This window comes from Merops nubicus, unplaced genomic scaffold, assembly GCF_000691845.1.
Source record: "Merops nubicus isolate BGI_N331 unplaced genomic scaffold, ASM69184v1 scaffold35591, whole genome shotgun sequence".
Taxonomy (NCBI): domain Eukaryota; kingdom Metazoa; phylum Chordata; class Aves; order Coraciiformes; family Meropidae; genus Merops; species Merops nubicus.
In genome coordinates, this window is record NW_008589654.1 from 70,970 (window position 1) to 87,616 (window position 16,647).

Below are 16,647 nucleotides of genomic sequence, written 5' to 3' on the forward strand. Positions count from 1 at the left end.
TCCACTGAACATAGGGCAATATAGAGGAACATCAGGCAGCTAACCAGCTGGCAAGGAGAATTGCCTTCCCATACTATACAATTTTTTTTCACACATTGACCTGTATATATTTTTCTACACAATCTTCTGAATCTTACCTTTAAACATACTGAAGTGGAAAACCTTGCTGAACTGATATCCAGATCTGTCAAATTTGGGACTCAATACTCTGATAGCCATTCTGCAGGCAGAAGCCCTGAAAAACATCAGTGAGCACATTAACACGTCAATTAGTTTGCAACAAGTTTTTCATTAAAGGAAGGGATCCATATTTTCCTTACATCACTTGAAGATCTGGAGATGTGCTTCTACCCAGAGCCCTCAGGTGAGAGTAGACGAAACTTGCCACTTGCATGCTAGGTTCCTTCAGCACAGCATCAGCTAATGTCATCAGTATTGGAAGACCTGGCTTGGTTTCAAGCAAAACCACTACAGCTAACATTCGGACCCGAGGATGAATTTTGTGATTCAGGAAAATCTCAAGGGTAATAGCCTGGACCTGAAAATAGACACATTCAAATTTAGAACATGTTAGAACATTTTTCTAATAACCATTCATCACTAGTGAATGATCTCTTCACCACTAGTATGGTAAAAATTTGTATTATTTAATTATTATCACAACAGTGTTCCTAGTTTCATAGTCTGAGAGCTGGAAGAGGCATTATGGTAATGTAGTCTGAATTCCCATGAAATAAAGCCAAGGAACTTCTACATCAAGTCTATTATCTCTTTTGGACTTAACAGGGATCTGGGTCACATGTGGAAAGCCAGGCCAAAGGGCAATCAGAGACATAGCATCGTTTTCAAACACCAAATTAATGTTTTTTTTCTTCCCCAGCAAAGATCCTAACTCGTACCCGTGCTATTCACTCCTTCTCCTCCTCCTCTGCTTTTCCCCATCAGGCTCCTGCACTCTAGTAAATTGTTTCTTTATTCTTTTGCTTAAAAGCATACCTTGGCATGCTATTGTCTGTGGATCAATATGTGCTATCAAACTGGGAATAATATGCAAAAGATTAGTATAATGGAAAATCTGATACAGATTAGTAGGGAAATAGTTCATGAATGATGTTATTTTATTTTTTATATTAAGAATAGACTTATGTAAAACAAAAAAAAAATTCAACATCAGGAAAAAAAAATCTTGAAAATGCACGGTTTCCTTTTAGAAGCAGATTGCTTTAAGGTGAAAATGATTGTAAAGTGATGTCTGTGGTGGATGAGACTAACCATTGTATGTGATACCTAATCATTACCTCATTCAGGGACTAAAGTCACATTTAGTAAATGTTCTCTTTATGACTTAAACCCACACAATGCCTGTAAATTTGTGATTAGGATGCAAACCTCTAGTATCTATTTACAATAAGATCTGTTCTTGAATTACAATTAGATGTGACACTCAGTATTAGAAGTTAATTCTCTGAAAACCTTGTTTTGTGGTTCTCTCACACACCAAAGTTGAAGTAGCACTAAACACACTGTGGTCATTAATTTAGCTTTCTGTCCAATGTCCTTGGGAAAAAAAAAATGTTTGCAAGGGAAATACTGATTTGTCTTCAACAGCAAAGTAATGAATGCATCCTTTTAATGGGATTTTTGTTGCAGTCTGAAATACTAGAGGTTAATGTCAAAAGGAATAAGACATGCCAGGTAAAGAATGGTTAAGTGTTTAAAAGAAACCTAAACATATTACAGCTGTATTTGAAAAAAAAGGTCTGCTTTTCCCTCATCACCCATCATTGATTAGCAGCCTTGTGCTGGGTTATCATAAGTGCAAAGGATGTAGCTTTATTTCTTTACCATTTTTGGGTCTTTCATGCCTATGTTTTTCAGGGCCAACACAGCAGTTGCATGGACCTTGAGGGGCAAATCTGAGGCACCAGCTGCATATCCTGGCAAAAACTTCTTGATGTGCTTGATGCTGGCTGGATGTCCTATATTCCCAAGGGCTTTCAAAGCCAGGGAAATTTCTTCTGTGTTAGACTTGCTTAATGCCTCTCCTGCAAAGCCATGAAGTAGCTGAAAAAAGAAAACAAATCTTCTGTTGAGTTCAATTCCAGCTCTTATCTATATCCCATCCTCCAGACTATTCTGAGGTTTGACTTTGATAATTTCAGTTTGCTCAATTCACTTGTTTTTAATATTTTCAAATTTGTTTCATCCTCATGAATAGGACATTTTATTCATAGAACAAGCACAGCCAAGAAAGTTGCAATGAACAGCCTCTTCATCACTATGCCTTAAAGTTATCAAGTAAGAATTTTAAAGGAATAAATAATGGTTAGGAGCTAGTTGCAACTGCCTTTCAGGGTGAGTTGGGAACCCTGCAATAATGCTAGTAGAATCTCTCTGTCTTATGGTTGAAGACAGGTGCAAAAATAGAGACACAGTTAAACTCTTTAGACCCTTAAATAAGGTTCCTGAAGACATGGCTAGTGGTGGTGCCCTTCACTTCAGCTACCACAAACACTTTTTAGTGTGGATTAATAGCTAGCAATGACATCATCAGGTCATTTTACAGCCTTTGTCCTAAGCATCTGGATCACACTTATTTTCAAATGGTAAGATTAGAAGTAGCTGTATGAAGGCTGAATATGAATAAAAGCTAAATTCTAATACATAACGGTTTTCAATGTTACCAAAGAGCTCTAAAAAAGAAACTGAGACATTATAGAATAGCTTCAATAAAGTTTCTGTGCTTTAAAATATTTTATCTGAGATCCATTGGTGATGTAGAAACAGTCCATTGATGTTACTAACCAAATGAATGCACATTTGAAATGCACTGAATAAGCCTATACAATCATTAGCTTTGGGAAATAATTTCCCTTTCCTGGCACTAGGCTTCTCAAATTTAATTAGCTCAAGAGCATTGTAACAGAGGATCTGCATGTAGGAATGTCAGCCATGCTTGTGTACTAAGGGGAAAAAATCATGGCAGGCACAAGGTGTATTTGGACTCTGCTCTTACTGGGGATGGTGGACTGACCAGTGTTTAAAACTGAAAACACCTACTTCTCTTCCCCTCTCAATCACTGGCTGACCTCTTTAAACCATGACATGCATCTCTAGAACTAAGAAATGCTATTTACTGCCTATTTAAATTGTTTTCAGGTCTGCTGATTAACAGCACTGCAGAACAAGGAGGGTATTACTGTTACTAAAAGCTTTTAGTCTGTGTGAATGGTTTGGCCCTACTTCTGGCTGAGAAATGGCTGGGCTACATGACTTTGGACAAAAATCAGGGCTTTTGTGTCACTTGGTTTGTAAGTACCTCTATTTAAAGTATTTCAGAGTAGTGTCATGGGACTTCATTAATAATTGGCAATAAAACACTCAGAGATACTCAGATAGAAAGTGCTACGAATTATATGCTTTTTCCTCTCGCTCTCTTCTGTGTGTTAATCTAGAGATAAAAATGCTGTGTTTAACCATCTGGGTTTCCTTTCCCCAAAGGAAACACTGTAGTGAAGTGAAATACAGGTTTCTGAATAATGAAGAAAGAGCTCAAGGCTTAATTTTTCTTTTAAACAATAAATAACAATGTGGTTACCTGGAGACATTCTGAGCAGGAATCTGAGGAAGAGCACTGTTTGTGGCACAGTGATGCGTAGCTGAGATGGCAAACCTTTCCAAGTAAAGTACTCGAGCGTGGGCAATGTTTTTTCACGATGAGCTGAGGAAAAAGCAGTCGTTTGTTACCACTACTAATGAAGAGCAACAATATTAAAAAATATATTTCTGCCAAAAGCAAGGAAAAAACAGGCTTTTGATATTTTGCTATTGATAGATTTATAGTTAATCAGTGGATATTACTGTGTTTGACAATGCAATCATAAAGTAATTCCAAGAAACTTTTGGAAGGCAGATTTGTTGCTTTTATAGTGTTTCAGATTGAAATTTGGCATAGGCTATAATCCAAAGGGATGAAATCAACTCCGTTACGGAACGGAAAACCATGCATTATTGAAGAAACATTCATCATTGTTTTATAATTGCCTCAGCTATAGGTACAAGAAAATGAATGAACCTCAGTACTTGAGGCAGACAGGAATAATTTGTATAAATGTAGGAGCTGATGGGAGGTGCCATCCCAGTGCTTCCTTGAGAGGGAAGCGGAGCATTATCACACAGTAACATCTGGGCTGTCACAGCTTTTGCAAGGGGCAAAACTCTAGTCTGAGAATTGTGGTCTCTACCTAAGGTAGGCAGAGGTAAGTTTGTACATCTAAGGGTTGAATTAGACCCTGCAGAAGAAGAAAAAAATTGTAAAAAACATTAGACTTTTCCTACATGGGCTCCACATTGGCATAATTCTCTTGATTTCAATGGATATACTCCAATTTGTACCTATCCTGCTAGGTCATTCTGGACAAATACATGGATATAACAAATTCGTATTTCTTACTCCCTAGTCTTTGTAGATACTCAGAGATCTAATCTGATGCAACTATCAAACATGCTAAAATCAGTAATGAGCAATTAAAGAGTGTTTAGATAATCCTACTGTTGCCTCCTCCATCACATCCCGAGTTGGTGTGCTTGAGTGCAAAGCCACAAGCACTGTCTGAGCTGCCTCCCAGTTGGTGAGTTCTTGCCTCTCCATTTTATGCCTCAAGAACCTGAGTGCACGGTGACTGGCAACTGCAGGAATTATGTCCAAAATGTATCGCCTGTAATGGGAAAGACAAGGACCATTTTCCAGATCTGCACTTGAACACAGTCATTCTAAATAGTTTCCAACAGATTTTATCAGCAGAAGAACAGCTACTTCTATTGCTTGACACCTGTACGCTGGCCGACTGGAGAACAGCTTCCACACCGACTCGTAGTTCTCCTCGTTTGCTGCACGGAAGAGGTGCAGAAGCTTGAGGGCTTTTGCTGGTGCATCGCTGGGAAGCTGTTCAGATGAGGTCTCTACTAGGTCTTGCAGACTTTCCTCTATCTGCAGGAAGATTAAAATACAGGAAGATCATGCACATCGCTTCCCACATGTGCATTCCCTCCAACAAATAGTTTGCACATTGGGTAAACTTTACCTGGCTCTCCACATTTTTTATTCTGAATAAGTGGACAGGAAGCTGAAGTAATTCACTGCCAAACTGGTACTTAAGTGACCCACGATTCTGGTATTCTTTTGGTGGGACCTCTGCCATATACTTCTGCACGTCAACCAAAACAAGCTTCTGCCTGGAATGGAGAAATCCATGGAGACAACATCACAAGATGCAGGGTGCAAACTAAAAAGAAAGCAATAACTCTGCCTTCTTGCATTGCAATGCAACTAAATTTGCTTAAAAAGGGTTTTGTTATTGAGGGGCAAAGATATTTACAAACAAATATATTTGGACATGACGTTTAGAACCATAGTCTGAGAAGGTGTGCACTTAAACAGCAGGGACCAGATCAGAGTCAGCCTTTGCTTTCCTTTGGGAATAACATGGCTTGAGAATTTAAGGAAGAAGTGGGAGGTGAGAAGCTGTGGAATGAAGAACATCACAGGAACTGTGTGTTGTGTCTTAAGGAGTAAATTAAGAATTATAGAAAAATAACTGATGGGAAGCTTTTTCTGAAATTATCACTCCATTTAAACCTTTTAAGAAGTTCATAAAAGGTTTTTTATGTCTGTGCCTCCTGGAAGCTTCAAAAGGAATTGAAAATTGTTAGATACAATAAGAAACGCTACAGTCTTTTTACTTGTACTGTTGTAATTCCCTCCCCGTTTTGCCTGGTAAACTGAATGTCCTGGGGACTGCAGAAGATAAAAGGTTCTCATGAACTGTCAAATTGGATTTCATACAAAAAGGGCCAGATAAATTCAGGATTAGTCTTTGGAAAAGTACTCAAGTTTTTGGAAAGTTTTCAAGGAGCACCAAACCTGCATCCTTTCTTCTCAACAATTCCAAACTATGTTTGTAATATTTGCTATCTTTGTGACATTTTCAGCTATCCCAGCAATTATTGTTAGAAAAGGCTATTTAGGACACTATAGTAAAGTTAGGCATTTGTACTGAATAACAGAAAACATTCCAAAAGCAATATTACTGTACTACACAGCATCTCAAAATTTCTGCAGAAAATTGGTGTGTTTATTTTGGAATATCTACAATGATCTTCTGTATCATTTCTACCCACTCTGTCCATATGGACTGCAGAGAACTGCTGCAGAAAATAACATATAACCGCTTTGCAGACAAGTCACTGGAATTTGAATAGGAATTGCTACAGAATCAGCAGATATTTTTTATCTCTTAAAACTTTATATAGTATTATTGGCATTTGGATCAGAAAGTATTATGTCAGGTACACTTGGAAAGATTTAACTCTCCCTTCCAGAACTTGATGAATCTATTATGTCTTCATCTTCATCATTTTGGAAAGATACTTCTCCCTAGAACAGATGGGAAAATGTTATACTCTGAAGAGAAGAGTGAATGAATACTAAAGGTAGGATTAAAATGGTGAAACTATAGTAAAACCTCTCTTGGCTTTGCAAGATGCAGCAAGAGGCTTCAACTGAACAGGTCTGAAAATTCAGCTGCAAATGTTTTAAGTTCTTGACTTTTTTTTTTTTGTTTTGTGTTGTTTTGTTTTGTTTTGTTTTGTTTTGTTTTGTTTTAAAACTCAGAAAGTATATTGTAGAAATAAATTCTGAAGTCCTGGGTGACATATCCACACCTTCTCAGCTACATTTGACCCCTTCTGCTGTGCAATCCAAAAGATCCAGAGAAAATGGGAAAAGCAAAGACAGTACCCTTTCTGGGGTCTTAATGCCTGAGGAAGAGAAACAAGGAAGACAGTCTATGCAGGCTTGCAAAAGGAGAGTTTAAATCAGCAGAAGTCCTTTTGCTCCAGATTAATTCTCACTCACAACAACCTATAATTTAATAAAAGCACTACAGTTGTATCTATGTATTGATTGCATGAGATAGTAAAGCTACCTTTGCTGTCTTTTTTTTAAAACTGTTTGGTGAGCCAAACTGAACATGTTTATTATGTTAATCAGTGATTTTTTGACATGAAATTTCTCATGTTGCAGTTCCCAAAACTGTATATTATACCGACAGATAGATACTTGCAGAAGCAGAACAATGATAGATTACAGCAGCTGAAGAGTGGGATTGTGGTGTCTCTTCTGTACAGTGACCTTTATGGAAAGAGGCTCCCTCTTCAGTACCATACGCCTCTCTAAAGAGTCTGTCATTAAGGCAGGTAACTAAATTTTTTTTTTTTTCAAGAGATGACTTTGATGCAGACGAAAAAAAAAAAAATCAAAATTTGAAAGTTTGGGGGTTTGCAAAAAAAATGAGCAGGGATATAATTTCATAAAGACCCATATCCTTGTGTTTGCCCCAAACTCGTTTAAGAAATATGCAAAATTTGCTGAGGAAAAGCAAATCCATTTTACATGCCTTGTGCCCAATCTTTTTGCAATAAACAACGGTTTGGATGGGAGATTTGCAAGCAGCACACTGTATAGCAGGAAGGATATCGGAATCCAAAGTCCTATCTATGTTTCCTACGAACTAGTCTCCAGGGTCTCTTACTGCATTATTGTTGTCCAGGGAACTCTCTTTCAGTGAGTAACTGTCTTTCAAAGTATTTTACTGCAAATATATTAGTTCACAATCTTTCAGATGGAATTACATTTGTTTTGGCTTTTATGACATAAATCAAATATCCCTGAGAAATAAAATAGTCAAACCTTGCCAAGTTTAGCTAACAAAATTTGGATAGTGATGTGCATGTTTCAGATTTACAACTAACAGTCAAAGTTGTTTTTATGAACTGTTTGGGATTTTCTGTAATTAAATACTGGCAAACAATAGACCATGGAAATAAAGGATTTATTTCAGCTAAGGAGTTTGACCAGATTACTGAGATGTTGAGTTAGTTGCTGAATTAAAGGCATATGTACAATACCTTGCTTCCACTATAGCATTTCCTCCTGTTATCTCATTGAAGGGTGCAAACTGGTGGATTTCCTCAACATCAGCCTGCGTAATTACAGCTTCATTACGTGTATATTTAATTTTGTAATTGTAAGTAGCAGTTGCCCGGGAATTCTTGTTTCTCTTTATAATATAAAAAGGCAAAGAAACAAAGAAAATACAAAGTCATTGAACTTCTCAATTAAGTGACTAGAAGCTATCACATCATCCACTTTAACCCACTTGTTTTCCAGGGCTGTTTTGTTCACTGGCCATACAAATGCGTTACATGAATTTTATGTGCACACTTCCATGGGAGAGGTCAGGCACACTGTCTGGCTCTGTCACTTTTACCACTAAAAAGTGTTAGCTGGTTTTTCCCTTTCCCAAATATAATTGGTTATTCCCTTGAGAAGGAGACGTTTTCAGAGTAGAGCAGCAGCATAACCCACATGATTTCTTATTTCAAAGAGAAGATTGTAATAACATGTGGCAGTACCTATCTTGGATAGCAGAAACTGGACATCACGACTATCTATTTTACTCAACAGAATAGGTGAATTAACTCATGCTGATAATTAATGGTTTCCAAGCCAGCTAGCTTGAGCTGGTTGAATTGCACCTGCAGCACATGACGGACTGCAGCACAGACCTCTGCTGCTCCATGGATCTGATTTTCATACAGAAAGAAAATGTTAACTAGATACAGTAAATCTGACTCTTCTTTCGTGTTAAATATTACAAAGCAAGAGGTAGCATGGATCACAAATGGCTCTCTGTATAAAAATATAAAATACGTATACATAATACCACTCTAATTTACCTGCTGGCAGCTCTGACATGGGTGAGTGTATGCTGAACCTGTGACAATTTGAACTTTCTCTTCACAACTGTTCAGGTCCTTGGATTTGGTCAGATAAACTATGCTTGCTTTTTTGTTTTCCTGAACTGCATACGTTGTGTTACAAATGCCTCCGATTCCGACCTGGCAAAAATGAGAATGTGACCAGAGAAGTTCATTCTTACACAAAGCTTCAATTCGCCACATGGATTTTCCTATTAATTCTGTATTTTCAAAATTTCACATAGAAGTAAGTGCTTTTTTATTCACAGTACTCTACTTAAGCAAAATGGGGATGATCATTACTTTCGTCTCTTTTTTAATTGTACAGGTTCCCAGTAAGCCAAATCAGAGTTTCAATGAGAAAACTAAAATTCTCTACAGTTTCACAGCAACAAGGTTTGGAGCCTCAGAAAAGGCGAGCAACAGTTTCCAGTTAGAACTGTCAATTATGAAATACAATTTGAGGAATATTAATAAAAAGTGCCAAAATAATTTGATCAGTTGGAATAAAATCTCAACAACAAAGTATTTTAAAGTTGGAGGTGACATTCTGTCTTTAAAATTTTCTTTAATAGATAGCTTATAAATGCTTATGGAATAGGCTTTGCAATATCAGATGATCTGTCACAACAGGAACAGCAATAATTAAAAAGAATTTCAGGATAGTAGAGTTTTGATGGTGGGTTTTCTTCAGTTTGCAGTTTTAGTTCAGATTTTCAATAATATTTCAGGCATATATATTTATATAACGGCTCTAAATCTCCTCAGTCAATAAGGAGATTTTTTTGAGAGGAAACGATTTGATTGCATTTTAGGAGGAAAGGTTATTTTCATGATTTTTTTATTGTTATTGATAGCATAGCCACTCCAGAAAGCAGCTCTGGGCTATGTCAGAACAGCAAAATGGTCATGTGGTAGTTAGGAAGCAAGACATACCCACTTCATCTTTAGTTTAACAGTATTCCTGAAGACATTGTGGCTTCAGTAAGGACTATAAATAAGAATTGTCCAAGCTTTCTGAAAGACTTGTAGTCTGCAAATACAGGTGTGAGGCTCCTCTGCAGACTGCAGGGTGTGGTAGAGACATCTGGACTTCAAATGGGAATGTCCAGCCCTCAGGGCTCAGTGGGATGAAGTAGCTTCCTGCCTTGGTGGACTTTCTAGCTGTATGCAGGTCACAGCTCGCTCAGATACTCTTACCCTACACCCTGTAGGATGTGATGTAGGTTTTTCCAGGTTAGTCCTTTAAAACTCTCTGCAGCTCAGGCTTTAGGACTAATAACACATCTTCATTTACAGAATGACTTGAGATTGTCAAACAAGGGTGCCAATGCTTGTTAATGAGCTGCCATCTGAGAAAAGCAAGGAAAACCTGGAAACACTTCTAGGAACTGAAGTCACATATATTTCTCAGCAGCAAAAGTAGGACATATTGGTTACTGGATTAGAAAGAATGAAGATGTAAAACTAGGTGTGAGAAAATAGCGCTGCAGAATATGCAACAGCACCACTTGGGTTCTCGTACACAACAAGCAGAGTGAAAATATTAAATCATGCAGTTCCTTTCCCAGAAACAACACTACTTACATAAAAATCTTATTTTTTTAAAAAATAAATTTACTCTGGTCTGCATTTTCAATAAAAATAGCATGAAAGTAGAATAATTTCAAGGTTTTTGCTGATCTCTGAATCAAATGTAGTCTAATCAATGTAAATATGGTTTCAGAAAAACTAAATGCATTGCACTTTCTGTGGTAAATAGTAATATCAGATGATTTGCCTTGACTAAGATATTAAAACCTGAAAAACAGTGGAAATTCCAACAGAGCATCAACAGCAATTGTCAAAGCTATTACAGTAATGTCATGGAATATATACTGTTTTTCTCCTAAAAGAGGAGCTAGAAGAGATTAAAGTATAAATGATTGGTAAAAAAGTTAAATTGCTGTTATTTTAGCTTTAATCTTGTGCTGCATGTTTAAGCTTCCTTTAATACAGTATCAAATTTTATGTAGGCTTCAGCTTTCACAGGACTTTACTTTCTTTAGAACCACAAGGCAGATTTTCTACAATTCTAATACTGCAAATGCATTTTCTGAAATACTTTTATAAGACATTAAAAATCTGCTATTCTGTTGTCCTGTTTAGCTACAGCTTCATCAAATGTCCCATAAGAACAACTTAATCATGATCTCCCAAGATTAGTTGTTCCTTCTTAGTGAAGTTTATGTCAAGACAAATTGAGAAAATGTAGTAGAAGAATCCAAAGAGAAGACATTTATTTACAAAGTGACCACAACGGCCAAACCAAAAAGCTCACCTCCTGTAAGCTGTATGAGTGCTGCATCTTCTTTATGTTTAGCTCCATCACATTCAGAATCCCTCTGTAGACGTTCAGACCATCATCCGAGACAGAATCAGGAGCCATAAGGTTTCCAACATGGCCATTGCTATACTCAAACTTGATGGGATTACTAAGCTGACTGGTTAGTACCTGGGTCAGTTTGAGTGACCGAGAGAAGGAACTTGAAGGCCAGACACCATTGTACTCTGCTGCTTCAATTGAATGAATCTAGAACAAGGGGGAAATATAATTCCTCTTTAATTTTTTTCAGTTAACATTCTTCAACGCACATAAGCTTTACTCATGTCAAAAATACACCTTTAAATAACGCAAAGCCTCTTCAAAGGGAAAATGGAAAAGCAGTTTAACACAGCTAGTATCAATATACATATTTCCATATGTAAAAGGAGAGTAACGCAAATGATTGTGGTATTTCCACAGTGGCCGGACTCTCTTCTGTTTTACAGATAATCCATATTGCCAAAGGTTGACTTGTATGAATAAATGAGCCAGAGAGGAGCCGCATGAAACAGGTTGCTACCCAAAAGTAGTATGGAAGATCTGGAGGAAATTTCAGGAGAAAGTTAATGTTCCGTAAAGCATCATTAACTCCTGTTGTGAACTCTGTCGTCTCCCTTGATGGGGTCACAGAGCACAGACAGCAGTCACAAACTAATAACAACATGGCTGCTGGGACAGCCAGATAGTCATAGTTTCAGCAGTGGAGAGCAGATTGCAAAAATTATCCTTCCCTACCTATTTTGCCGTGGAGCCGAAGGCTCAGGCACTGGCCCCAACCCCACTCTGCACTTCACACTCCAGCCTCAACCTGGGGCACATCCAGGCAAGCAGAAAGTTGTGCTAAACTATGCATAACTCAAATGATTTCTGCCCCATGGGAACGGAGCGTGTTTAGCTTAGTTTCTCAGAGGATTCTTCCCTTCTATATATTTTGACAATTTAAAGAGACTTTTCTCCGACACCTCAGGCTGGTGATGTGATGCAAGACGTGGATTAATTTCTCAAAAACCCACACAAACTAAATCCTCATACAGCAAATCACTGGAGACTGCACTTTCATATTTATTTTTGTTATTGTTGGTGGAGCTCACTGCCAACACCAGTAACTGAAGCTTACAGAGGAGGCTGTTACAGAACAAATCCCTCATGCTGCCTCATGGACATGCTTCTGGCATATTGCATACAGGCAGGTTTGGGACTGCTCTGCAGGGTCAGGGCGAGAGAGTTTCCCCCAGCCCTCGGGGTGCAGTCATGACTTAGGCTGTCTGCTAGGTTTTGCTCACAGCTGGCAATTCTTACTTGTGGGTCTGCAATGAAAAAATTGCCAGCTGGAAACTGCCCAGGGAACACAGCTTTTTGCTTGGGCTGACTGAGAACTAGTAGGCTACAGATGAAAGATCAATTCCCTGAACTATCCCTCCAAACTGTCTAATTTAAATATAACAGCAGCAAAATAAACTTTTCCCAGAGCAAGGAATAAATATGTCGTTACCTTTAGCTTAGAACTTGCCCCAAAATCTTGTGCCTTTTTATTTTTTTTCTTTTCCTTTCTTTTTCATGTCTAGAACTATTTCTGTATTTGTTTTTGAAAAGGAAACTTTTCCCCAAATGCACCAGGGCAATAGAAATGGTGTTGGAAGGTTTTAGGGAAGAGGAGTTAGTTTTTGGCAAAGACTCACCCTGGCACACCAAGAGCTGTTTTGGAGGAAGATTTGGGGTGAGAACAAGACTGATTCTGCCTCCCCTCTGTGAGGGAAGCCTTTTACTTACCAATGCAGATATGTGGTTCTTATTTCCTTGTTTTATTTCAGAAAATCCATCCATTTGCAAAGGAAATATTGCATGGAAAAGCAATATTTCCCATCTAGATCAGTTATAATTTGAATGTACAAAAATACCTAGTAACAGAAGGCTAATTCAGGCTGGAAGGCTATAGCATTTACAAGCATTTATTAGAGAGTCACCAGTCTTTCTAATCTGCAGTTTTCAATTTGCCAGGTAAAAGCTTTTAAAAAGATCATTTTTTTTTCTTCAGAATGTACAGAAGACTAAGTGGAGTTTGGGTAAAGCAATTTGACAGGTGTTTTTCAATACATTCATTGCAAGCACATATAGGCTTCTGTTAAAGGCAAAATTGTTTTCCACATAATCAAAACTCTTAGCAATTACTCAGCATGCAGTAAAAATATACAACTGCGTATGACAAAAAAAACTCGTTTGAGACCCTGTACAAAAAAGAAGCCATCAGATGACATTAATTATGCTAAATATTGAATCACATCCAGCGACTGTAGCATATTGTATTGCCTTTCGTTTGCTGGTTATAAAATCAGTTGATTAAATAATCCTAGGTTGTACCGTTTGGAACAATTGGATTGAACCTGTAATAAATTGTTGTGCATTTCAAATTACATTCCATTTTCTCCCTGACCACAAAGCAGAAGAAATCCTTCAAGCCCAACGTTGGCTTGAACAGAGAACTACCTGGCAAAGTGCAAATAGAATTTAGGGCACTGCATAAAAAAAAATAGTGTTAGTTACATTCTCCCTGAGTAAGCACAACACGTGATGAAACTTAATTACTTTCCAAAAGCTTAGAAAAGAAGTATGAAGAGAATTTTACCTTTCAACTTGAATACATTTTCTTACCCTAATAAGACATAGTGTTGGCCCAATACCACTTATTTCCACTTTACTTCTTATTCTTATTCCAGCTCTTGCAAGTCCTTTTTCTGGAAGTCCACTGAGAAGTATGCTTTCATAATTAAACGTATAAACCTTGTTTTCACTGAAATCAGGTTCTGCAAAGAAATGGTTTCTATAAAGCATTATAGAGACTACACAGAACATACTAAAGTACCTGTATTAGAATGTTCAGTACAAAAAAGATGAATTTGTTAATTTTTATATTGCACCTGAACAAAATTAGGTGTTGTAAAATTGCATTAAACATTGATATGATTTTCAGATTCTATTTTGAATTTTACTCATTAAAATTATATTTGCTGATAGGAAAATTACTTACGGTAATTAAGATGCTGGCTCCCTGAAACAGAAGGAAAAAAAAGAGTAATGAAATGACAAAGCACACTCCTCCTACCCCTTCAATGTTAATGTGTTTTAATATGAAAGGCTGTATCTCATCTTATACATATGGCATAACTCTAATTAAGTTTACTTCTAGTTCAGCACATAGCCAATACCCCTTTTCCCTAAACAACAAAAAATTGTCATAAAATATTTTTTTCTATAAAATGTTAAAGTTTATGTTTGTAAGTGAACTACATTTAGATTCTGAAACCTTTTCCTGAATATATTGCATTAAATTCAACAAAGAAGACAAGTTACTTACCCACCAGGGTTAAAACCAGGGCTAATATCAAGCCCCTCATGATGGGGATTAAGTAAAGGTGAGCATGCTGGGTTCTCTTTTATAAAGGCATGTGCTATCACATGTTTCTTTTGGCATGTTTGACAAATAAGCATATCTTAGAATACGTATTGATCAATCAAAAAATAAACATTTCTGTGTTCACAAATGCTGACAACTTCAAATCACCTCATGAGTTACCTTACATTCTATGTGAAATAGAGACTTATCTTTCTTGCTTTTTTTTTTCCCCCACCATTTCTCCACATTGTGGTTATATAGTAAAACAATAATTAAAATTTAAAATTAAATAAAAACAGTTTGTCAATTATAACTGGAACAATTTAGCTTTTCTCCAATCAATCCCCTGAGAACAGTATCTACCATGGCTGTGTTTGCAAGCATATATTACCCACACCTGGAAAGACAAATCTTGTCAGTATGACCTTCGTTTTAGCTTCTGCTAATGCACAAAGTTTACACTATGAGATCAGGGAGGAAATTAATTTCTTTATGAGAAGAATCTAAAAAGCTATTTATGTTTCCAGAAAGACCTTAGTGAGTTGGGAGCATTGGGTCCTTGTCAACGGGTTCTCATGGGGTTTTGGCTGCTGCCACTCTTGGGAAGATAGATCCTAGAATGTCCCAGTTGTAGTAATAACATTTAGACCAGTCTTTCGCAAAGCTAAGTCAGGATGGAGTTTGCTCCCTAACCTCAGTTATACATAGTTTTTTAAACTATTTAACATTTACTTTGAATTTCAGCTTGTCTTTTGGTCAAATGGTAAATTAAATATATCGTAAAAAACTACTGGGGTACAAGGGTTACTAAGGAGGGCAGGAAGGAGAGCTCAGGAATGTATATCTGGCACTTTCTCGGTGCTGTGAAAGGTACAATACACTTTGCAAGTAATGCACGTAGTCAGGCAGTTAGGCTCTATCCTCCAAGAAGAGCACAACATTTTCTCAGCTGTTGCTGTTCATGAGGGAGGAGAAGGTTGAAACCTGAGTACAGGTTCTGAGGCTTCCACCATCAGGCCCGAGAATGCATTTACTGCAGTCCCCATCAAACAGTCCCTTTACACGGTTACTTCATTTACTTGGAGTGATGCCACCTGTCGCAGGAATAATGAAGTTTATTATTGTGGTGCCAGTGCACTTGAGCTGGAGATGCAGCTATGTAACTCCTCTGCTCTGCCCCTGCCTCCTGCAGCCATGCTGGCCAGACAAACAGGAGAAAGTCAGACAACCAAATGAGAGCTGTCTTATTTGTCTTATCTTTACTACTGATACCAAATTTTAATATTATAGCCTTCTTTCACAAAGGGAAACATACTGATATTGGATGAGTAACCGGACCTTCCTTAAAATGAAATATGTCTAGTAAAATATTTAAAAAATATGACAGACATATGAACCATTACAAGAGATTAATAATTGGATTGTTGGTTCAGTGTGTGTTCAGATGGCAAAAAATGAAGTGCATGTGAATTTTTTCCTGATGTTTTCTTCTAGGGCACTAACTTGTCTCAGATATGACAACATGTACTTTTTTTTTTTCAGCCAGATGGTAGCAAACACAGAGCAGCAGTGTAATACTGTAAGTGGTAACATGCAAAACTCTCCTGCTTTTATGGCACTGCTCATCTGTGCCACAGCTTGAACTCTGCAGTAATATTGTGCTATCACTCTCAAGTAACCACACTTCCACAGAGAGAATGTATAAGAAAAGAAACATAAACAAAACTATATAACTGAAAGTATTGTTATTAACAGTGTATTGAAATAATGTCTAAGGGACATACATATATATATATATATATATATATATATATATATATGGAGCTATAACGTTTTTCAAGATTAATTAAAGGCTTTGTAATTAAGGTGTAACATGAACAGACTTATTCCAACTGAGTAGTGAAAATACTGTGTTTCTTTTTTTAACGGGGAACACTGAGTCTAAGCTCACAATTAATATGTAGACACCGAATTGCTAGACAGTTAATTGAAATAATTAAGATTGCTTCCATATTCTCTTCATCTACAGCATGTCCACCTTTTAATAAGTCCTCTCTACCCAAACTTATTT

General features: G+C 37.2%; 1 protein-coding gene across 1 annotated transcript in view; it reads right to left on the bottom strand.

Annotated features, from left to right (window-relative positions):
- Positions 1 to 14,577, bottom strand: part of LOC103781929 (vitellogenin-1-like) — a 40,495-nt gene extending 25,918 nt beyond the window's left edge. Inside the window, exons 1-13 of the mRNA XM_008949656.1 lie at positions 14,538 to 14,577; positions 14,211 to 14,231; positions 13,835 to 13,986; positions 11,141 to 11,392; positions 8,800 to 8,961; positions 7,969 to 8,120; positions 5,085 to 5,235; positions 4,833 to 4,990; positions 4,553 to 4,718; positions 3,599 to 3,721; positions 1,846 to 2,064; positions 321 to 538; positions 138 to 235 (exon numbers count right to left, since the gene is read on the bottom strand). Of these exons, the coding sequence (XP_008947904.1) occupies positions 138 to 235; positions 321 to 538; positions 1,846 to 2,064; positions 3,599 to 3,721; positions 4,553 to 4,718; positions 4,833 to 4,990; positions 5,085 to 5,235; positions 7,969 to 8,120; positions 8,800 to 8,961; positions 11,141 to 11,392; positions 13,835 to 13,986; positions 14,211 to 14,231; positions 14,538 to 14,577 (1,912 nt within the window). The remainder of the gene's footprint in view (positions 1 to 137; positions 236 to 320; positions 539 to 1,845; positions 2,065 to 3,598; positions 3,722 to 4,552; positions 4,719 to 4,832; positions 4,991 to 5,084; positions 5,236 to 7,968; positions 8,121 to 8,799; positions 8,962 to 11,140; positions 11,393 to 13,834; positions 13,987 to 14,210; positions 14,232 to 14,537) is intronic.
- Between the last annotated feature and the right edge of the window lie 2,070 nt (positions 14,578 to 16,647).